At 33.8% G+C, this 23,909-nt stretch overlaps 2 protein-coding genes across 4 annotated transcripts; one reads left to right on the top strand and one right to left on the bottom strand.

The window, feature by feature from the left end:
- Positions 1-2,459: 2,459 nt before the first annotated feature.
- Positions 2,460-4,566, top strand: LOC113230319. The gene is made up of 2 exons (XM_026464197.1): positions 2,460-2,879; positions 3,063-4,566. The coding sequence occupies exons 1-2, from the start codon at positions 2,691-2,693 to the stop codon at positions 4,215-4,217; spliced, it is 1,344 nt and encodes a 447-aa protein (XP_026319982.1). The 5' UTR covers positions 2,460-2,690; the 3' UTR covers positions 4,218-4,566.
- Positions 4,567-5,618: 1,052 nt separating this feature from the next.
- Positions 5,619-16,882, bottom strand: LOC113230361 (guanylate kinase). Of its 3 annotated transcripts, none has more exons than XM_026464262.1 (5): positions 16,732-16,882; positions 16,382-16,655; positions 15,552-15,775; positions 13,262-13,369; positions 5,619-9,663 (listed from the first exon to the last, which is right to left on the bottom strand). In XM_026464262.1, the coding sequence occupies exons 2-5, from the start codon at positions 16,636-16,638 to the stop codon at positions 9,608-9,610; spliced, it is 645 nt and encodes a 214-aa protein (XP_026320047.1). In that variant the 5' UTR covers positions 16,639-16,655; positions 16,732-16,882; the 3' UTR covers positions 5,619-9,607. The 3 variants fall into 3 exon arrangements, with proteins under 3 accessions (XP_026320047.1, XP_026320048.1, XP_026320049.1); XM_026464263.1 differs by having other exon boundaries at positions 5,625-6,077; positions 16,732-16,881; XM_026464264.1 differs by having other exon boundaries at positions 9,651-9,678; positions 16,732-16,881.
- Positions 16,883-23,909: the final 7,027 nt, after the last annotated feature.

The following is a 23,909-nucleotide window of genomic DNA, read 5'->3' on the forward strand; positions in this document are numbered from 1 at the left end:
ACGAAACATTTGACAAGAAAACTAAATCCAAACGTCAACTTTACAATAAGTTAAATTTATTTCAAGGCAATTAACGTAAATACACTAGTTTAGTTTATATGAGGTGATACAAGACCGTGCATGTCAGTGCTTCGCCAACGAGTGCGTTATAAATGGGTGTGTATTTGCTCTGGAACATTCTGCTAGTAAAATTAAGTTTTTCTATAAGCTTTAGCTCTAAATGCATATTTTTTTAGTAATTCAATAAGTCAAAAATGTGTACTGCAATAGGGTTTCTTTAAGAAATTATAATGAAATTTTTTATACTGTAAATCAGGATAGTTAGGTAGGTATTTTCTGACAAGTAGGTGATATTGATTTACTTCATTTTGGTTTAAATTTGATGAATAACTAAATGATACATACAGTGTAGGCACTATTAGTAATCAAACTCACCTCTCGTACTACTTTCCAAACTGCGAGTGACCTAATTATTAAAATGTAGAATAAATAATCTTCATCCCTACGTAAAAATAGTCTAATGTAACTCTTAACAAAATCTAACTGCCTCTGTGGCCGAACGGTTACCATGCCGGACTGCCACGCAGAGGTCCCAAGTTCTATTCCCGGGCCGGGAGAAATATGTGTATGGCCTACATTTATTTATCTCGTGAGTTTGGGTGTAATTTGTGGTTGTCTATATGTGTGTCCATGGCACCCGCGACACGGGGTTTCCCTAATGCGGGGCAATGTTGAGTGTGTGCGTTATTATAATAATTATTATTATTAATTAGTACCTAAGTGTTCATTATGGAAAGCGTTTCTCTTGCGCAATCAATATCACGCAATTTAATTTGTAATTATCTCACAACGGCAAATACCCTACTACCGTCATAGCCGTGCTTTTTCATGCACAAGAAACATTTGCAAGAACTATGAGCAGTACGACTATGCCTGTTGATGGAATCAACCGTCGTCAGTCATAAACCGTAATAATTATATTGAATCAATGTAAGCACTACGGCATATAGAAAAGTGGTGACGTTTTTGAACGCAGTATAATTTCAGTACTATGCACGGACGGGTTAAGAAAATGGTAAGAAAAGAAAGGAAACCAGAGCTGATGCAAGCTTGATAAAAGACCATTATATTAAAGCTTTGGTATGTGATTACATCAATGAGTGAACTGTGCATAAAAAGGAGAGAATACAGGAATTTATTCAGTAAACTTAGCTTGAACTTAAGAGGAAAGTGACAAGTATTAACAGAGAACATTTTACACCGCCAAAATGCATTAAAAATCAAAAGTTGGATGAATGACAAAATATACCAACTTAAGAAACAAAGAAGGTAATTGAAGCAGACTGACAGTGCAAATTAAATAGGATTTTTTTTAAAGTTTAAGCAATTTGTAGCTTTCACATGCAAACAATGCATAATAATACAAATAGTACAAACTTGATAGCCTAACGATTTGCACTGTGGGCACTGGATGAGAAGTTCCCGGGTTCGATAGCGGTAGGATCAATTTAACAAATTAACTTTTCCAAATGGTTCTGGTCTTGGTATTCTGTTGTAAGACAATCATCTGGTCTGGAACTAGGGAACTCACTGTACATACTCCCCATGAGTATCAGAGTAACAGAATCCCAGAGCAGAACTAATTTACAAAAGTTCATTTCCCAAATTGGTTCTACCGGGAATCGAACCTGGGAACAAGAACGATGGAATTTATTTCAGGGCACAACTCAGAACACCCAGGCCAAAACAACTTTCGAAAAGTTCTCATTTAGTTTTATAGTTGATTGAGCTGATTTTTTACGGTTTTAAAAAAAAATCTCGAATAATCCGCGAAATCGGGTACGAGAATTCTCGAACCTCAAGAAAAAAAATCAGACACCCTACCTCGTAATGAATGGCATTGTATAAAATTCAACATTTACATATAAAATTTATTCATAAATAATAAAGGCTACTCCATTATACCTGTGTTCAAGTACTTTTCATTAGAAACTACATATAGTGCATTTTGGTAAGTTTCCAGTAGAAGCTGAATATGGTGTTTTTTTGCGTCTTTCAATTGTTGCAAGCAAAATTAGACAGTACTGCGATGACATTACGGTTTAAATTCAACGTTTTAGCTTTTTCATATTCCTTTACATGTCACTACGTTTAAATAGGTTGACTTGGGACATATTTTTTCGTAGTTTTTGTATTAAACCCGTCGTCCATATAATTGTAAGTCAATGGTACCTATATAATCTATACAAGAAACTGTATTCTATTCTATTTCCTTAATAGCAGCCACTAGGCTTGGGCCAGCAAAAACCTGCCAATCTTGTACACATTTTTTTATTATCGCTTATTTGGTTCAATTAATGTGTTACAAAAAATTTATTCTTCTAGTTAAGTGCATGTCTAAAATCTGTTTTATTTATTTACTAATCACTTTTGCCCTATAAATTAATTTTATCGCCCACGTTGCGTAATATTTGTGTATACATTTTATTTTCGTCGTTATTTTGTAATACTGTTATTTTAGTACCAGCAAAACTGTTTGAATAAAACGGTAGCTCACCGCGCTTTTGAAAATCGAATGAAACGAGTTTTGACACTTAGAGCCGTTAGATGTTTTGATTTTTGTTCGCAACGCAAACGAACCAATTTACTTTATCTAACCCAGATAATGTTTTGGTTACAATAATGTGTGTATGATCGTGTTAATTGTGGCGAAAGACTCATTAGCAGAACCAGAGTTTGTGCTCTCTATAAAGATGGGAAGTAATAGCAGTAAACAGAACAATGAGGCAGCTGCTCAATTGCAAAAAAACAATGATGTTGTTGATGGTAATTCGGATCCCAGGTCGCCAACACCTGAGATTGTACGGACGCCGTTACAGGTACTTAGCAATTAGGGTTTACTTATCCTACGTACACCTAGGTACTGTGGAAGCTTATGTTAGGAAATTACTTAATCGAATAAGTTGATTTTACATCTAATAATTGAGTATGTAACTATTTCTAATAAATTTTTCAGGTTCCGTTGTTCGTATATTATCTAACAGTATATTTATCTGTTATAGGGCAAAGCTGGAATGAAGCATAACATTACTAAAAATGCCGACTTACGAAAGACGTTCGAAAACTCTAATGGCGAAGAAAAATTGATTCACAACAATCCTATACTTTCAGCTGTTATAAAGAATCATTTACAGTCTTATGACCCTCGTTCACCGACACAAGAATTTGAACGCACTCCCATTATAATTGCATCGAAAATCGAGGACTTCGCCAATGACAAGAAGCTACTTCAGCAAAATAAGTATAACTTTGGAAGCCCATGTTTGGGGAAAGATGATAGTGATGAAAACTATGACAGCTGTGCAGAAGCACAAGAAAGCCCAGATATTATGGTCCCTAAAAATCTTTGCAATGGTTTCCTTGACATGACATTGAATGAAACATTAAATGATACGGGTGAACCTTTAGGATCATCTACAGCTTCAAATGAAGCTATTGAGAATAATATCTCCAATAGAAAAAGTGCGAAAGCAACACAGTTGTTAGAAACAAGTTTTGATTATGTTGAGACTGACCAAATCGCATGTAATAAAGAAGAAGCTGTAGTTGATGATGAACCAAAATATGATTTGGAACACATACCTATGTACAAAATTTTGAATGAAGATCCTAGATCACCAACAGCAGAGATAGAGAGGACCCCCATAGTTGTTGCAAAATGTAAAGATACAAACGAAGACAATGTTGAAGACATGTCAGATGACACTCTGATTAAAGTTCTTCAAACTGCAAATTCAGGTTTACGTCAGTCTGTGAGGTCATGTGATGGCATTGAAGGGGGATTATTGATTTATGAAGATGAATCTGGTGATATGCTTGAAACCCTAAAGAAATCTAAATCTCGCTCTAATAGCGGGTCCAGAACTCCATTGTCCTGTATGAAAAATAAAGAGGCAACACACACCCGATCCAAATCAGCTAAAACAGTACAAGATCCTAAGAATCAAGCAATGTTACCTACAAAAAATGTGAAAAGGGTATCACAGATTCCTCGTTTGAAATGTTTAACAAAGTCTTCTAAGTTAACTCCTAGTGGGGACACAGTGTCTTTAAAAAATGCAATAACTAAATTAACAGTTCTTGGAGTGGATTGTGAGAACACTCCTCCTCACTCACACCGTGATAGGTGGGACAAGGACAACAGTATTGTCTTGTAATAAACAGCTTTAGTATTAAAATTGTATTATTAGCCTATTCTCAAGCCAATGAGACTCGATTGAATAATAAATGAAACTTTTGAAATAATTAACTTTTTATTATGTAATAGTGATATGGATTGCCATATCTGTTTATTATTAACACCAAATCAACTCAAACCGACATGGTGTTTCTAGTCTCCTTGGCCAGGCTTTGTGTCTTTGAAATAATTGTTAAATTTACATTGACCTTTCTTATAATGTTTATTGTTAGATGTTTTGTCAATTTGAATTCCTCAAGTACCTATTGACATAAAGACTTATTGACCCTTATTTAGTAATTGTAAGTACTTATACTTCTAATAAAGACATTTCTCAAAAATGAAAACTTATTTTGTTTTCCTTCTCCTTGAACTTACACTATTAGGAAGTAGTCGCATGAGCTACATTATGACTGCGTAATGTAAAACTGTCGGTTTCACTGCCAACTTGAAAGCTCTGAGAATATACTTTATAGGTTGCGAAAGGCAGGTATAACACCATTGGCTAAAGGTGCCTACAGATTTGCTCGATTTTTGACGATCATTATTATTAGGTGCTCGATATGCACGGTTTTGTCGATCAACGAGATCTGTCAGCCAGCTAAAAGATTCGTTCGCTTTTATCCATCACTGTCGCCTGCTAGCGATTGAGGGGAGATCAGGGAGGGCTAAAAACGAACAAAATAGACATGCGACTTACTTAAATTCCAGTGTCGATCTACAAAAAATCACAATCAATAATACAATCGAACGTGTGTTCTTTCATTGTTACTCGATTTTGTCGATCACACGTGTTGATCGACAATAATATATGATATCGATCGTCTCGTTCCTTTCAGTTACTCAATTTTGATTGATTACACGGGTCGGTCGTCAAAAATCGAGCAAATCTGTAAGGCTGATTGATTACACACGGCGCCGTAACAATCGCGGCGCGCCGCAGTTGTAATCGCTCTTGTATTTGCTTACACACTTTCATACACGCACCGCGGGCGGCGAAGTTGCTTGAAACCGCAGTGGCAGCGCTGCCGTTGATTACGCCGCATGGGCTGGTGTCACGTCACTGGTGCTGCGGTATGGCACCGCAACTCTTGCGGCCTCGCGCGCGGCTAAAAACGTCGCTGTCATGCGCCGCGGGGCCATGTGTAATCAGTTTAAGCACCTAATAAGTGTGGGTTTCATCGTCCCATCTCAAACACCAATAATGAAAGGTTTCCGAAAATAAGAACAAATTAAGATTTAAATTAATTTATTCCAATTATGCTTTGCATACACTGGTAAATAATTAAAAATTACACATGAAGATGTCAGCGTCAAAATGGAGCATTCAAAGCGAAAATATGTGAACATGATAAAAATTATCCTTAATTTCCAGTTACACTGTTAAATAAAATTTAAATTCGTCCGAAAACAATTGCAACTAATTACTGCGTTAAGGTTGATTTTGACCAAATGTTCATATAGTTTCACAGGTGTATATTTTTGATCACTCATTTTGCTCATCATTTTGATATTGACTGTACCTACCTATTTAGTTACTTGATTGCAAATATAGCTTTTTATTATAAAAATTAATCACAGTAGTCAAACTGAATTACGATACATTATAATCACACAATATTATTGCAAATACATTATGCATTAGTATAATCAGTTTATTTTGCAATACTTTTCATGGAATGGATTTGAGACATACTTATTCCACAATGAAAAATGACTGAAAAGATGTAAACAATTATTGTTGTACAATAAGCTTTGTAACATTGCATTTTCTTACTAATTTATAAGAGATATTAAATTAAACTTTTCCTTCCGCACACCTCTTACAGTCCTCGTAAAGCTACAAAAATAAAAATAAATCATAGTTAGTTATTAATTTTTTGAGATTACGAAACAATTAAGTAGAAAAATACGATCCAGTTACTTCAAACTGAGCCTACGGGATGCCCTTCGTTTCCACTAGTTCTATTGAGTAGTCCTATTATATGTAGAACCACTGCACTGGGACAAAAAGGTCCTAGTAGTTCTTTATGCTACCGCGGTCCAGTAACACTATACCAAAGTATCTATGACATTGAATAACTCAAGCCAGACAATTTAATTTGAAACAAATTTTTGAACTTTCCATACCAACCTGCCTTTAATACACAATATTAGGGTAGATAATATAAGGTGGAAGGAACCTTTTTTTAATATTTCGCAATAAAATGTATCAGTAGATACGATAGACCCTTTTATAGTCTAAAATATTACTGGACGCTTTCTCAACACCTTATGTGACTAAGTAACAACCGAGAAGCGAGTATGAAAGCATTAATGATTGTTGAAGAGGCTAAAGGTGTGCGTAGCAAGTTGAAAGCTCTGTTGAAGTGGTTTCTGCCTACCCCGATGAGAAAAGGGCGTGTGCGAAGCGTTATAACGTATGAATACAACATAACAAGTTTATGTACGATTTATATAGCTTAAAACTGTCACAATTACGTATCCTACATTTCCAAAGTTATTTTGGAGAATGAAACCGTTTAAATGTTCATTTATTTTGGGGATACCGTTTACATCTTCATTCATTTTGACATAGGAAACTTATTTACAATTAAGCTTCTTCATATTAGTGTGTCAAACTGACTTTGAAACTACTATTTAACATTATTAAACGAATTTTCTAAAGCTTTAAAACAATTGAATCTGATGACTCTAATTACATTAAGCTAATATACACTAACATTAATAGCTTCCAAATTATTTATAAGCTGTGAAATCTAATTGTGCTTTGGATAGATAAAAAATAGTCGGGGAAACGTACTACGCTACGTTATAAAGTAACACTCTTGCATACTACGCTACGTTATAAAGTAACACTCTTGCATATTACTATGATAATTTAACCAAAGCTAATTTAGAAATGAATTGATCGAAACTAGGCTGATCAACTGCTACATTTGGACCCTTAAAGTGATGCCATTTTTTGAGATAAAAAAGCTCATGGCATCAATAAAAGTAATTTATTTAAAATTTATCTTTAAGTCGTAAATGCAATTTGAAATATGTTAGCTGTTATTATGTTACGAATTAACTGCATAGTTAATAATACAAAGGTTTCTACAGCGCAGGATGCAGGAATGGAATGATTAACATAATCTCTGAGGTAAGTAAAATATTTCCTTTGGTGTCACAAAATTTAAAAATAGCGGCGGAAACTATTGTATGATGTAAACCAATATCATTTGTGTGATATTGTTAAAGCGCGTAAGGACCTATTTTTAAAGTAATGGACCTTCTTACCGGTGTTAGTGTGACATAAAAATAAATCTTAATTTATTAAAAGTATTATTTCTTTGCTCTACTTAATCAATAAAAATGTTAACATAGGAAATGAAACTATTTTTCCGGGTTTAAATCGCGTATATTTGTTTTTTCAAACAAACCAACGTTTCGGGCGCTTCACAGATCTCATGGTCACGGTTGACTGTGACCGCAATTTAAATCAGAAAAATAGTTATAGGAAGGTTATAGGTATATACGAGGTATTCACTAGAAGACGATTTGCAGCCTAGATAGGAAAAGGCAAGGCAGATTCGATTTGGCACTATAATAATAAATTGGTCTAACACAAGAATAATGGAATGTATGAGTGCTGTACAAATAATATTCATTAATTGCATATTAGTTAGCTCTTGATGATAGACTTGTAAAATTTAAAAGGCCAGCTTTTAGCCAGTCCAAAAGCTAGCATTTCAAACCTATTTATATATGTCAAAAATACAAGTTAATTAAAATGATTTAATTTGAAATAAATGTTACTACTGCCTCTACATGGACATATACTCTAAAGACAATAGAGATTCTTCTAGTACGCACGAACAATACCACTATATCTAAACTACCAAGATTCTTAAAATGAAGATCATAATAATGATGCATTATAAAGACGTGACAGTTGCGCTTGGTACACAAAAAATATATACAGAAAAAATAGGAATATAAATACGTTAATAATATCTATATATATCTAAGTAAGTAATAAGTCTTAGTTATGCACACATATATGATGCAATATTCAGGCAAATCGACGCAATTAGAGCAACACGAATTGCACAACATCCATAGCGGATTAGCTTTGCTTGCTGACTCGTAAATATAACACTCAATGTAGTATGGACACAATGCTGAAGCATGGTGACAAGTGGGGTCCGATCCTTATCTATGCATGCTAAGCGCATTGAATACATTCAGCCACACGTCAAGTTTGAATAAAGTCAAATAAAGTTATAATTTCCAAATAACTATTCTGATATTTTGTATGACTTTATCTGTGTGTTTGTAAAATTACTCCATAAAATTTAAATCGGACATTTTAAAAAGAGTGATTCGTAAAGTACCAAACAATTGAGCATTGTGGCGTCAAAATCTGTAGCGGATTTTCATCAGTTGTATATTGACCACTCAGTAATCCGTTACAATAAAGTTCGTATTTTTTTGTATATTAGAGGCATAATATTGAAATGTGAAATAAAAAATTCACAATTATGTGAACAACGTGGACAATTAACGCCATTTAATGGCAATACAATACTGTTATCTCACGTAATATTCGAGGTAGTTTTTTTTTGTTAATTACCAATACATTATATAAAACAATTTTTCAAATTTCTACACATGGGGCATTTGTATGGCAATTAAACTTATTCTAACATCAATACATTTAAATCTAACATTCATGTAACGTCGACTCAGGGGCTCTTAAAAATGACGTAATTATCCACTTTTAATCACGTATTGTTAAGCAATACGCTGAAACACTGCGATTGAAATTATGGCCAATTTCAAAATTGAAATTACGATTTGTTATAGGCGTGGAACATATTCATAGTTTAGCTACACAACAACAAATGCCACTTTAACCATAACCACATTATTTTCAAAGATGTCTACAGATTTGCTAGATTTTTGACGATCGTTACTCTCGCTCGATATGAAGTATTTGACGATCAATAATATCGCTTGTTAGAGATCGATAAATATCAATGTTACAAACGAACAAAGTCGTAGGCACCTACGCCTCATTATATTTCAGTGTCGATCGTCAAAAAAATTGTTGCCCATCATCTGTTGCTTACACATTTGCTCGTTTTGTTTAATCACATGTGTCGATCGTCAAAAAATCGAGCAAACCTGTAGGGATCTTTAGACGAACAGAGTTTTTCATTGACCCTTTTGGACCAGGTTGAATGAAGAAAATGATAATTTATAATAATGAATTCCTAATTTGAAGTGTGTTGATATACTTGTGTCGTTTAATTTCTTATCGCCCCTGAGTCCTATAACAGTGACAAGAAAAGCAACTACGACATAATCATGCTCCATGCAAATTCACTCTTCACTTTTTGTTGGTCCATCTGGCATTGTATTCTCCAGTTTTGCGTGTTCTGTAAAGTGTTAATCTATAAAACACACGCAAACGCATATGTTAGTCAATATTACATTAGGTTAGATTTAGTAAGGTATAAAATTATAGAAAGTAATAAGTAATAACATTAGATTTTAATTTAGATCAAAACAAAAACAAACTTCAAATATGTTGTTTCAGAAAATAACGTATTGAAAACAAACTGTTCCTAGAAAAGATTCGACTTTTGTAATTTTGGGTTCAGATTAAAAAGGTGTCATTTGATTTAAAGACAACATTACAACTCAAAATAGTAATGAGTAGCACAAAAAGTTTATAACACAATAGTAGGTACCTCAATAATAATATCATCTTATGTTTTGTTATTTACAGATAAGATTGTGTAAAACAATATAGGAGACAAAAACAGTTACATCATAGAAGATAAGTTGTTTTTAAAAATCTATTTTAGTACAGTATTTATCACTATCTGTTTGTTCTTTTTATATAATTTAAAATAAATTTGTGGAACATTGTGTGTACCTACCTATAGGTTAAAACACGCAAGCAACGTTGCCAATGCTAACTGTTCAAAATCCCCAAAAATCGCGGTTAAAATCTCCAATTTGGGGAGAGCATAATTCATATTCCCCACAATTTCCCCACATCTCGAGTTTTCATTATTTATTATAAATACATCGCTTCAAAATATAATAAAGAATGAAGAAACTCAAAATATAACCATCAGAATGTAAAATGTAAAGCAAATTATACAATTAGATGACCTTACGTTGTTTATTTATTTTAATGAGATTCTATCGGTCTTTGAAAAAAGATCATTTTTCTTTTCCTTACAAAATTAAGCAACTTAATTATTTGTTGCGTTTTTGGCGACACTATGTTAATGTTAGACATAATCAATGAGTAAATTAAGTTTCGACCTACAATTTTAATATTTAAAGTTGACGAGTTACCACTCGTCAACTTTAAATACTTACCAGTTGTGGTGTGGAAGTACCAACTGTTCGGCTTTGTTTATCAATGACTGATTTCGTTTGTCTTCATACCGGGGACCGGCCTAAGCGGGAGAAAGGACCGCGAACTCAACACGTAACTACTGGTAATTTTATGATTCAGGACCAAGTGCTCTGATAATAATTCTGTTTAAGTTGTTTGTTAATAATGCGAGAGACGTGCGATGTTGAAAAACACATCGGTATAGTTCATCACAGTGTTTCTTACAGTAACAATTACAATAGCGATGCATCGGCAATCGATACAAAATGATAAAATGTTAGATTCCCCACATTTTCCCCACATAGAGCCAATCCCCAAAAAGTCCCCAATCTACTTGAAATTCCCTGCAATTTGAGGAATTCCCCACAAATTGGCAACGCTGCATGTTAGTGGTAGGTATAGTAGCAATAGAAAAATAGTTGCACATATATACAGTAACACAGTAATTATGAACTTATTTCAAGTTGTATTTACAGTCCAACGTAATCCAACAATTAAAAATAATTAAAGGCACTTTTTCTTGAAAATGGAACTATTATTTCTGTTCTAAATCGCATGTTTGTTTTTCAAACACTAGAATTTTTGTCTCTACGATATCCATGGTAGGGATGCACGATTTTTTGCTTTGAATCGATTTCTTGGATCGTCATGGACCATAATCCTCTGAATCGATCCACAGATCGAATCGTATGCTCTTGAATGAATCTCATAAAAATAGTTTCAATATCAATTTCGATAAAAAAAATAATTTTGACAGCCTTTTTGGCTTCAATCGGTTACGACTTTCATTAAGAGTGATACTTACTAGCCAGTCAGAAAAGACGTTCAGATGGCACAGAAGTAGCGACAATTGCCAAATATTGTAGACTTATTGTACTCAGATGTTGCCAAACTGCTTTTCTTGCAGGCCAATATTCAGAAGATTGTTTTGTTTAAATTATGAATACGATCTAGACAATTCAATTTGCCTTAATGTTGAATCGGTTTACTTAAAAAATTACTTAAAAATTGAAATGAATCGATATAAGAAATTGCTAGATTGTATACACTTGTATCGATCTTCATAAAAATCGAATCATAATGTGCATCCCTAAGTCATGGTCTTAGCTGAAGTAAAAATTAGTTTCATATCTATAGTCGTCACCAAATAAGAGGCCAAATTTGACAGCTAAAGAAGGTGCTAGTATGTAACTTTGAATGCGATCAACGAAACAATAAACAAACAATTATTAGCATAATTTAGTTTTTAAAAAATACATAAATTTTATTGAAACATTGTATAATATGACAAAACATATTTGAAGTACTGTTTTCGCACGAATTTCAATATAAAATGCAATTTTGAGTTACTCCGAAACGTCCTGAAAACAGTTACGTCCGAAAGCTATTTTTTTTAAATAATAGTGTTGTATGCAATTAATCGCCGAATTTCACCGAGTCACTTCGATTTCTCGGAAAAAAATTGACTTATTAAATATTAAAACAGAAATGTATAAAAATAAGTTTATTTTAAATAATTATGAACATAACATCTCTGACCACACCTATTGCAAATAAATTTATAACTTATCCAATTTAAAAGAGCCCCGTACTCTTAGCCAGATTTGTATTTCCTTTTCTTTTTTGCAAATTTTAAATTGGCAATACTGATACCAATCCAGTGGCACCCGGAGTCCGCGCAGTCTTTCACCATCTTGGAAGTTGACTGTGCGCTTGGTAATTTTTTATGTATTTTTCCTGTGACTCGGCTTAGATTTTGGACTGTTCCAGTTTTCTAAATTATGTACATTATTTGAGATTGTTTGTAGATGACATTGACAACTTTTTTAACTAATTGCAACCCGAATAATTTATGAAACCCTTGGTTTCTTGGTAATTTAATCTTTTTATGTAGTTGTTTTATAGGTGAACATACTTATTTACACTAAATTCTGGTAATAAACTATTTATGAATATTATAAAACCAAAATTAAAAGAATTGGATACAATTCATCGGAATGTGGGACAATTTTACGAAAATGAGAGGAATTGCAAGGAATTCTGTAAACGAATTGCTTTTAACAGAATTGCAAGATTTCGCCTTTTAGGCCCCCTGAACAATAATGAGCCGAAAAATAATGTAATCAATCACAAACTTAAAATTTTTAATCGATTTCTCGTGAAAATCGTATAATGTGATTATCGATATTAGTCCACATCCCTGTTAGCGTCACGACGACAAGTGTCAAATTTGGCCTCTTATTTGGTGACGACTTTATGCATAGCAGTCGCGAAAACCTAAAAATGTTGTTAGTGAGATTGTATACAAAACACAAATGAAAACCTTCTTGTATAAAATCATACTCAAGGTCGGAAGATTAAAATGTCACTTTAATTAATGACGCTCTACAGTAATGTACTACAATTCAGCACAAGTAATTAATTTGTCCATAGTAGTTATAATGTTAATGGTTTTAATTTCATATTTAATGAATGGGCCATATTAAATAAATGATATTTCACTAGGTCAATATAATTATAGCACTTAGGTAAATTTCTCGTCCTTTAATGTTCCCTTCAGACATCAAAGTGATATTTTTTATGGTATGATTTACTAAAAAAATATGATAAAGGTTGTTTACCTTCCTCCTTTTCCTCCATATTGCGTGAAATGAACTCACGCAGCTCACAATATGCTTTGTCTAAGTTGTCATTGAGGATCACAATGTGAAAGTTACCAGGTTCATTTCCTGAAATCCATAATTTATGTTTTTTATTTCACCATGTAAAGTAAGTTTCAACAATAATTGGTCACATACAAATGAAAAGTCTATGCTGCATGTACTATGTATAGTGTATTCCAATAGAATTGAGAGTGGACGTAAACAAACCAGTTGGGTTAAAATTCTGGAGAAATCTTTTTAAAAAAAGATTTTTATCTTATTTGATTTATATATTTTTATCATATTCTGGATTTATGTCCACTCTAAATTCTATTGTGATACACTATAGTGTATTCCAATAGAATTGTTTGTTTACGTCCACTCTCAATTCTATTGGAATAGACTATAGTAGTAGAAGTTCTGTATTACACAGAGCGTTTTTTTAAAATAGGACATCTATGGGGAAATCTGAAATTATAGAAGATACAAGAAAACTGTCTTAGGAACCATTAACTAATTTTTTGTGAAAACAATTTCGGCATAGTAATTTTTTTAATCAGGCGTGAGTTGTCCATAAAAATGAATAAAATTTACGAAAATTTTGTTTAGTGTTCATCGACTCAGTTTTATGAAGGGATCATGTCATTGTATGGATGAAAAAAATCGAGACACCAGAAGTTGGGTCAATTTTCATAAAATATTTTTCATACAAAATGAGAATAAATTTGACATTTTTTTTTTAATAGACTCAATTTCTTATAAGTATGATTAATACTGGAAGAAAAACATCGGGACAGTAGAAGGTTGGTTAAAAATAAAAAGTTTTTTTCATACGACATGAATAACATTTTATTAAATTTGACCAACTTTTGCTGTCCAGATTATTTTCTCAATACAATAAAATGATTCTTATAAGAAACTGAGTCTATCAGCATTAAGAAAAAATTAGTAAATTTTATTCATTTTGTATGAAAAATAATTTTATTAAATTTGAGCTACTTCTGCTGTCCCGATTTTTTCTTCCCCTACAATGAAATCATACTTATAAGAAATTGAGTCTCTTAGCATTAAAAAAAGTCTACATTATTAATTTTATATGAAAAATATTTTATGAAATTTAACCCCTTCATGGACAGTACTGAAATAATACCGCACACCAGAAGTCACTACTTTTCTTTACGCCGTAGTGACCATATTGATTTAACTTAATTATTACGCTTTGTCACTGATGGCTGATCCCGTCGACATTCATAGCAGCACTGCAAACTGTTCTTGCAAATGTTTCTTGTGCATAACTATTTATGCACATACATTCCCAACTCATTTGTTTTACTATCAAAGCTTTTCAGTGCCTGTTTGGGACTTTACATGTCAAGGAATTTGTTATACTTCGTTTTAATCCATTTAGAACAAAAAATAAACAAACAAGTAACTGACCTGACCATAGACGGTTTAGTGATGGCCAATTGTAACGCCAACTACAAATCGATTAATTAATTGAATGAATCAATTTGTTAAATTGAGTCATTCTTGAGATTTTCCGTACATAACCTATATAAGCATATTTAAAATTTCAATTTAAATCCTCCTTCAAATCCTTACACTTAGATACTCATTCGATTGCGATTGAAATGTTCGATTTAATAATCGATTACTAAACATTAATTGATTGAACTGTTTTTTTCTTTTCAAACAGCACTATGCAACCATAGGCAAGTCATAGAAGTATATATGAATAATAACCTCACTTTTGGACTACCACTTTTCAAATACGATTTTACAATGCTATTCAAATGAATATTGTTGGAAAAGGGATGATATATCAAGTCGAAATCTTCGAAATATATGTGAAAGTGTTATTTATTTGATTTATTGAGTGATTGCTTTAGAATTTTAAACAAACAGGTTTGTTTACTTTTTGTTCAAAATGGATCGGAACCATTGACTTACAATTATATTGGGTCGGGTCCGCGCTAAAAAGTGTCCGCACTTGTAAGGCGCTAAAATCGTATACAGAGCGCCACACTCCGCTTTAGTCTTCATTTGTTCTACTGACAGCGCGATACTGCGATGATATTACAATTTAAATTTCGAATAGGTTGACTTGGGACATTTTTTTCGTGGTTTTTGTATTAGACCCGTTGTCCATTTATTTGTAAGTCAATGATCGGAACAGACTATAGCATGCTTAAATTTATATTCAAGATTACAGTATTCACTACTGAAAATAGGATTACAATTGGGGTACAAGTATGTTTAGGCTCCTTACCATACTCAATCTCTCTTTTGGCAGTTTCAAGCCTCTTCTTCAAGGTTTCCTCATTCTCTGTGTTGCGTGCGCGCAACCGTCTCTCAAGTTCCGCTAGTGATGGTGGCATCACAAACACAAGCAGAGGGTTCAAGTCCGTATGCTTCACTTGTTTAACTCCTTCTATCTCTATATCTAAGATACACATCTTGCCACTGAAACGGACTGCATCTACTGCACGTTTGCTGTAATTTTAAGTTTAACTTTTGTGAACAATTGGTGCAACATTATTGCTTTATTTTGCTAGTGATAAATTTACTGAATAATAAGTATATGGTGTGACTTAAAAATAAACATGTTTTTTATGGACCTTGTTTGAGTTGATCAGGTTAGCAGAAAATAGTAAATTAAATTAAATATTTACTTTTATGGACATTGACTTACAATTATATGGACGTCGGGTCCGCGCTAAAAAGTGTCCGCACTTGTAAGGCGCTAAAATCGTATACAGAGCGCGACACTCCGCTTTAGTCTTCATTTGTTCTACGGACAGCGCGATACTGCGATGACATTACAATTTAAATTTCGAATAGGTTGACTTGGGACATTTTTTTCGTGGTTTTTGTATTAGACCCGTCGTCCATTTATTTGTAAGTCAATGTTTATGGATTATTAATTCATTAAACATCATTATGTGCAGCTTATTTATTATCAAATATGGATATTTTAAGCATGATGCCACGTAAACAAAGGCGCAGGAATAAGAACAATAAACTCTTGGCAGATTGCCAATGTCTGAGCACATGGCCAATACAGAATCTAAGTTTAAATGTATGAACTAAATCACTAACCTGGTTCCATATAAGTTTCCACTGAATGTTGCTGTTTCTAAGAACTCACCCCTATCAATAGCTTTTATCATTTCATCTCTTGTTGTAAAATGGTAGTGTACACCATCTTTTTCACCCGGGCGAGGGCCGCGAGTTGTGTGCGAAATACTGAATCCAAATTTATCCGGGAATTCTTTAAGCAGGCGCTTCAACAGTGTACTTTTTCCAGACCCCGATGGTCCGCACAGCACTAAAGGACGAGGACCCTTCTGCACCATGATCGCACTCGCAAAACCTAATTATAGGAAAATAATTGAATTATTTCAGCCGTATGTTGAATAGGCACTACGCTTTAAATGTTTTATTCATACGTTTTAAGAACTGCGTGGTGAAAGCGATATTTCCTACAAGTTATGTTGCCGTAAGTGTTCCTATTGCATTTATTTATTCAAAAAAATATTCTCTATCCCTACGCTCCGTTCAAAGCACAAGACTACAAAACACAGACTACGAAATACTACTGTATTGTAATGCCACAAGAAACTTTATGGTACATACATGTATGACCATCAAATCAAATTGTCAAATCGATAAGCAGGCGGTTTGACACCGGCTGTCAGTGTCATATATCCAGTATAGACAATAAGAATGCGTTCAGTGTCAATATATTCGTAGTTTTTAAAACAATATTTAAAAGTATACACTTTTCCTCTCGTTTTATATAAGATCACTGATTTTAGTTTTAGTTAGATAAAAGTATTTTTTCCATCCTCTAAGGATGAAGGTACGTTGCTTAAAAAGAAAATAATGCTTCATGTGTTCTATCATGAAATGTACTTCTAATGAAACTACTACTGAACATATATTGGATATGTTCAGCATTTATGTTTTGTAAAAGTTACATGATCATTAATTGTGTTTTTTAGTATTCCGTATTCCGGCGAAAAACAAAAAACAGGCCTAGTAAGCTGCATACTGAATCATAACCGAATATTTGTTGCAACTCTAGTTATAAGACATGAACCACAGACATATATTTAGATAGACGCCGCAAGTGTACGTACTTCGAATGCCCAAAGTAAGTGAAATTCACTTACTTGCCGCTCTACACTTGTAAACGTGTATACAGAGACGTTTCCTTCCACGGGCAAGTGATTTTGTAATCAGAAGATGCATAATTTATTTTAAAAACAATTATTTTGGTTTTGTATGAATTTAGAGAAAACAAATATGCAAACTAGTGTATGCCTCATGATTTGTAATACATTGTGGTTTTTACTTGGTGCGACATATTTGCGATCCTTTGTTAATATGCCATGAAAATCGAACAAACGCACTTTTGTATAACGCATCCAGTTTAGTGATACGGCCGCTTGTACATTCTTTTGGCCAAATTTAACATTTAGTGATGGTACGTTTGGCAACACTGTTCTCGATTCTAATCGATTTTGAAAACAAAGGGACGAAAATTATCATGACCTTTGCAATATTATAAAAATATTCTATAACTCTTTAGTTACAACATTTAGTAACGTTTCGTTTTTTTTCAGTTTTGTAGTATCCGTTATCAGTAGTATCTGTAATTTCGATCATTTTTGCAGCACGTTGTCTTGAAAATCCGAATATAGTGAGCAAATAACTACATACATCATTGGATATGTAGTACGAGTAATACAAAAAAATATAAAATGGGAAGAATGTAACAGTGCGCTGTCCTTAAAAAAACCTGGAGTTGGTCATACGTATGAGTTCGTTGCTTTCAAGGACGAAAATGGTCTAGTTTATCCCACCAAAGATGCTATCCAAATATGTAGAGTTAGAAATCCGAGAAATAATGATCACAAAAACTTTACATGAGGCCGACATTAAGTAAACCTTTTCTGAAAGTAAGATTTTACGATATTTTGTTAGCAGTAACATTTTCAGTTGTCTTGCCATTCATCAATTTGATTAATCACAAACACGGAAAACCATCTAGTAAATTTAATTAAGGCCGTTGCAAGTTCATATACTGACGTGCGTTTTCATTGTTTAAGTCAATCGATAAGATCTTCTATTACAAAAATACGGTTATATAATAAGCTTATTTTATTTCAAGGACAATAATTTTAATATTTGAATTGAAATTTTTAAGTTATCAAAATTTTTTTAAAACAAATTGTAATGAAGGACAGTTGTACTATCTTGTATTGGTATTTTTCTACTGTGTTTAATATTTCACGACTACCTGTAATTAACGAATACTTGAATCGATTAATTGAATGGAATACGTGTATTCCGTTCAATCAATCGATTTAGCGCGGCAGGAGATTTCCATCACTAAATAGTTCTTGTGACGTCATGGTGGATATATAAAATGTGGCACGCTCGATTTTTATACAAATTACAAATTGCTATACTTGCGGCGTCTATCTAGTTATATGTCTGTGACATGAACCCTTGATGGTCTTAATAGAAAGATCGAAACTGCTACATTAAATTATTGTAAATTAATTCCGATATCAAATCTAATTCATTAGAAGAAGCCAAATATAAAATAATAACTATATTGTCATGAATGGTCTATAGCAAATGCCAATATTAGGAAACGAACCCAATAAATAACCAGTGGGTAAGAAATGCTTACAAGCTTATTAAGTCTAATATCATTTTAGTAGAAGTGAACATTGAAACATCCAATAAATTTTTCATTTAGTTGTGTGGAATGAATTTTCTTATAATCTATTATTAGTGTCTTTTCTTTGAAAAAAAAAACTGTTCGTGCGCCTATTTCACTTAAAAAAAGATAGGTACTATACACAAATCAAATAAACAACACTTTAATGGATAATTCTGTCAAAATAGTTAAGAAAATCTCTGAATAGTATGCATGACATATTGTGTGTACATGTACTAAATTCACCGAATAATTTATAAGAAAAATGACTCTGATTGAGTACCCAAAAACTTGCTCAGTTTTGATTTTTAACGTGCATACGCACGATATGCAAGCTCAATTTTATATGCTCAGTGTAGCGATGGGACGAGTTATAATTTTTTCAACTCGAGTTACTCTAGTTGACTTGACTGCGGTGTCTAACAGAGCAACCGCGAGTCGTGAGTAGAACCCGAACCGACGATTCACCGAGTTGGACACGATTGGCCGGTCGACCGCGAGTCGAGTGTGCTCTGAAGATCGCCGAACCGACCGACCGAGTGAAACCGAGTAGGTATTTGGAAACCGTACCGAGCTAGCTAGAGTTCACAAAAAGTACTTCGAGTTGACTCGTGGGAATAACTCTACTCGCCCATCGCACGCGACTCGAGCTCAAACTCAAACTCAATATAATCTTTATTTCATAGGTAAGCATTATTACACTTGAAATCGTCACAATGGTTAAACTCTACCGCTCATTCGTAAGGCAGATTCCCCTGAGAAGAATGAGCAAGAAACTCTAGGGGTTGCTCTTTGTAAATAGCATTTACAATATTTTTTTATTTTTATTTGAAACATCAGAGATCGAGACTACCTCCATGAGCTAAACGGGTTACTACCACGGATTTTTGTCATCCAAGTACGCAGAAGTTGTATAATAACCTTTAGTATAAAGTTTTTGTTTCACTATAATTTTAAACCTCGAGAAAGGCAAATTTTGTATATCAACCGGAATCTTGTTATAGAAGCGTATACATTGCCCCTTAAATGATTTTTTGACTTTGTGAAGACGACTATCAAGAAAAGCTAGTTTATTTCTATTCCTCGTATTAATGTTATGTCTGTCACTATTTTTCATAAATAAATTACTATTCCTTTTAACATAAATTACATTTTCATAAATATACTGTGAGGCTAGTGTAAGAATGTTAATTTCCTTAAACTTATCTCTCAAAGATACTTTGGGGCCCAGATTGTAAATTGCCCTAACTGCACGTTTCTGCAGGACAAAGATTCTATTGATATCGGCGGCATTACCCCAAAACAAAATGCCGTATGTCATTAGACTGTGAAAGTAACTGAAGTAAACCAATCTAGCGGTTTCGACGTCTGAAAGTTTCCTTATTTTTTTAATCGCGTACACTGCAGAGCCGAGCCGTTTTGATAACTTACTTATATGGGGACCCCATTGCAATTTAGCATCTAACGTTATACCTAGAAATACAACTGTATCCACAAGATTCAATTTTTCATTTCTAACTGCAATGTTTGTAACCGTCTCTCTAACATTGGGTAATGTAAATTTCACACAATTTGTTTTTTTCTCATTAAGAAGTAGGTTATTAACAGCAAACCAATCAATTACTTTAGATATAGCATTGTTCACATCGTCATAGGAACTTTGGTGCCTTTTAACTTTAAATAATAAGGAAGTATCATCAGCAAACAATACTATCTCATGTTTTATACTCTCCATAAGGCTAGGTAAGTCATTAATATAAACTAAAAATAAAAATGGGCCTAGAATTGAACCTTGAGGGACACCCATGCTAATTGCAGATCCTGACGATCTCGTACCGTTAACATCGACCCTCTGTACCCTACCACGCAAATACGATTTAAGAAGGCCGAGATCACGTCCCGCCACACCATATCATTCTCTCAAACGTCTCCAATACTTTCTTCCTTTTCACACCAAAATTATGCTTGCGCAAACTCTTTTACTCCCTATTCTTGACTATGCCGACGTTTGTTACTTGGATGCGACCGAAGACCTTTTAAACAAACTAGAGCGTCTACAGAACCTGGCTATCAGATTTATTTTCGGTCTCCGAAAATTTGATCACGTTTCCGAATTTCGTGCTCGGTTAAAATGGCTCCCAATCCGCCTTCGCCGTGATGTGCATATCCTGTCCACCCTTTTTAATATACTTCATGACCCAAATTCTCCTTCCTACCTACGTTCCCGGTTCCAACTGCTTCCCCCTCCTAGCCGCTCAAGGCGTCCGTGCATCACTAAGATGCTCGTTCATCCTAGTTGTAAAACAAATTTCTTTTACAACTCCTTTTCCTCTCGTGCAGCGCAGCTGTGGAACAGACTCCCTTCCCATATTCAGTCTAGTCCGTCAATTGCTTCCTTCAAGAAAAGGTTGACAGCGCACTTTCTTGCTGAACTCTCTTAATAATCATCATATTTGTATATGTGTAAGTTTATTGATACAATGTATTATACGTTATGTAGTCTATTCATTTATATACTATTTTAATTATTTAACGGTAATTTTATATATGCATATTTTACACATGTAGATTATCATCTTTTGTTATCTCTTTTGCACGCCGTTCCCCGCTTAAAACCTTTGCTCTCACTGCCTTGGGTTGGCTGGAAGAGATCTCTTTTAGAGATAAGTCCACCTTTGCTCACCTTATGTTATTTTTTTGTTTCTGTTTATTTGTTTGGTGCAATAAAGAATATATATACATAATGGCAAAGTTTCCTGACCAGTGTATCATGGTGCACACAATCAAAAGCTTTGGAAAGGTCACAGAATACACCAATAGCATCATGTGAAACTTCCCATGCATCAAATATATGATTAATCAACTCGACACCAGCATCGGTTGTAGAGCGACCCCGAGTGAAACCAAATTGCTTAGGAGACATTAAGTTATTACTATAAAAATGTGCACACATCTGATTTAGAATAATTTTTTCAAATATTTTACTGAGAGTTGGTAGTATTGATATAGGTCTGAAATTGGTGGGGTCAGAAATACTACCAGATTTGAAAAGTGGAATAACTTTACTTTGCTTCATGAGGTCAGGAAAGACACCATCATCAACACATTTATTAAAGACACAGGCCAAATAAGGCGCAATACAATCAACTATAGAACTAATAACTCTGACTGAAAGACCATCAAGATCAGCTGTATTTTTTATGTTTTAGACTTAAAGGCTTTAACAATATCGTTTGGAAATACATGACGGAACCTTAAATTAGTGGTACTAACTGCATTATTTTCTTTTAGTAAGGATTCAGCGGCGGTGAGAGATGAATTTAACGACTTAGTAGTCAAAATTGGAATGTCAGTAAAAAAATTTTCAAATATTTTAGCAACTTCTGCGTCTGTGTTTACAATTTTGTCATTAAATCTTAGTTGAAAATCTAAGTTACGAGGTTTGACCCTTCCAGTTTCGCTGTTTATAATATTCCAAGTCGTTTTTACTACATTCGCGCTGCTTTTTATTTTATTATTTATAAACATTGCTTTGGCTGCAACACAAACACGTTTAAACATTTTCGAATATTTCCTAACAAAATCATTAAAACTGTTACTAGTGTTATAAGTCCTTTCATCGTAAAGATCATATAGCCTTTGTCTACTTTTGTGAATTTCCACAGTCGCCCAATCACTAAATTTCAATGAATTATTAATAGTTATGATTTTTGACCTAAAACGTTATCACGTTCACTTTTGACTATGTTGAAAACTGAATTATACAATTTATTGGGATCGTTAACGTTCGAGCGTGCTCCGAAGGTTGCCGAACCGACAGCCGAATGGGAACGAGTAGCCGATGCGTTATATAAATGAAGTATTCAGCTCGGGCGGCGGGGCTGGTTCCGAACCGAATTAGCTCGAATTCATAAAAAAAAGCAGCTCGAGTTGACTCGTTGTGGGAGTAACTTGTGTTAAATAACTCGACTTGCTCATCGCTAGTACAGTGTGTGTATGTACATTGGTACAGTATTACAATATCGAACTGTGACATTGGTATGTCATTTGTCACAATAAAGACATTGACATAACCTCGATTTGTGCCTATTTTTAACCGACCTTATAAAAGGAGGAGGTTCTCAATTCATCTGTATGTTTTTTTTTTGTGTATGCACTTGTGAACCGATATTGATAATTCTTTTTTTGTTGGAAAGAGGATATCTCAGAAGTGGTCCCATTTAAATTTGAAGAAAATATTCCACCTCAAAGGGTGGTCAACTAGGGGATGAATGACTTTTGAGGTCGGCTTTTTTACCGGAGGTTAGGTTAACACGATTACAAAAGTAGTTCTTTGGGCATGCTCGGCTTTATTGAGTTTTTATGTTTGCGAGCTGGCGCCATTTTTGTGTTGTTCAGGATATTGTTTTCCCAAAATAGTGGAATTTATTATCTATTTTTAAATAAAAAGATATAATTTTGACAAAGGCAGTGCCGCTCGGGGCTATTTGCTACGCTACGCCACTGAAAAGATAGATAAAAACATAATTAACTTCCAAAACAACTTATTTACTAAAATCACCTAATACTCTCACTATAATTTACTATATCAAACTACTTAAAAATAACCAGATTTCATCAACAGGAGGAATGTACGTATATATTATTTTACATAGAACTAATTAAAGTAAACAGTTTTGAAAGTCGTGTCAGTGAAAAGGCGCTGGCTCAGCATAAATGCCGCAGTTACCCACGACACTGGTATTCTGCCGGGACACTGTTACTATTACGAAAGACCTATCTCTATGTCTATTATCAATAGTATAATATCGTAATTCTATGATCACGATTTTGGTGCATATTTTCCTCATACATTTTCTATAACGTAACAAGAAACAAATGGAAACTATCGCA

Source organism: Hyposmocoma kahamanoa, unplaced genomic scaffold (genome assembly GCF_003589595.1).
Source record: "Hyposmocoma kahamanoa isolate Upper Pololo Valley unplaced genomic scaffold, ASM358959v1 63, whole genome shotgun sequence".
Lineage (NCBI taxonomy): Eukaryota > Metazoa > Arthropoda > Insecta > Lepidoptera > Cosmopterigidae > Hyposmocoma > Hyposmocoma kahamanoa.

What these genes read in the sequence shown, in the direction of transcription:
- LOC113230319 (XM_026464197.1), top strand. Translation starts at nt 2,691, where the DNA reads ATGATCGTGTTAATTGTGGCGAAAGACTCATTAGCAGAACCAGAGTTT. An exon ending in TTGTACGGACGCCGTTACAG is followed by an intron (nt 2,880 to 3,062) that starts GTACTTAGCAAT and finishes TATCTGTTATAG; the next exon opens with GGCAAAGCTGGAATGAAGCA.
- LOC113230361 (XM_026464262.1), bottom strand. Translation starts at nt 16,638, where the DNA reads ATGGTGCAGAAGGGTCCTCGTCCTTTAGTGCTGTGCGGACCATCGGGG. An exon ending in GGAAACTTATATGGAACCAG is followed by an intron (nt 15,776 to 16,381) that starts GTTAGTGATTTA and finishes TTAAAATTACAG; the next exon opens with CAAACGTGCAGTAGATGCAG. An exon ending in TATGGAGGAAAAGGAGGAAG is followed by an intron (nt 9,664 to 13,261) that starts GTAAACAACCTT and finishes AACACTTTACAG; the next exon opens with AACACGCAAAACTGGAGAAT.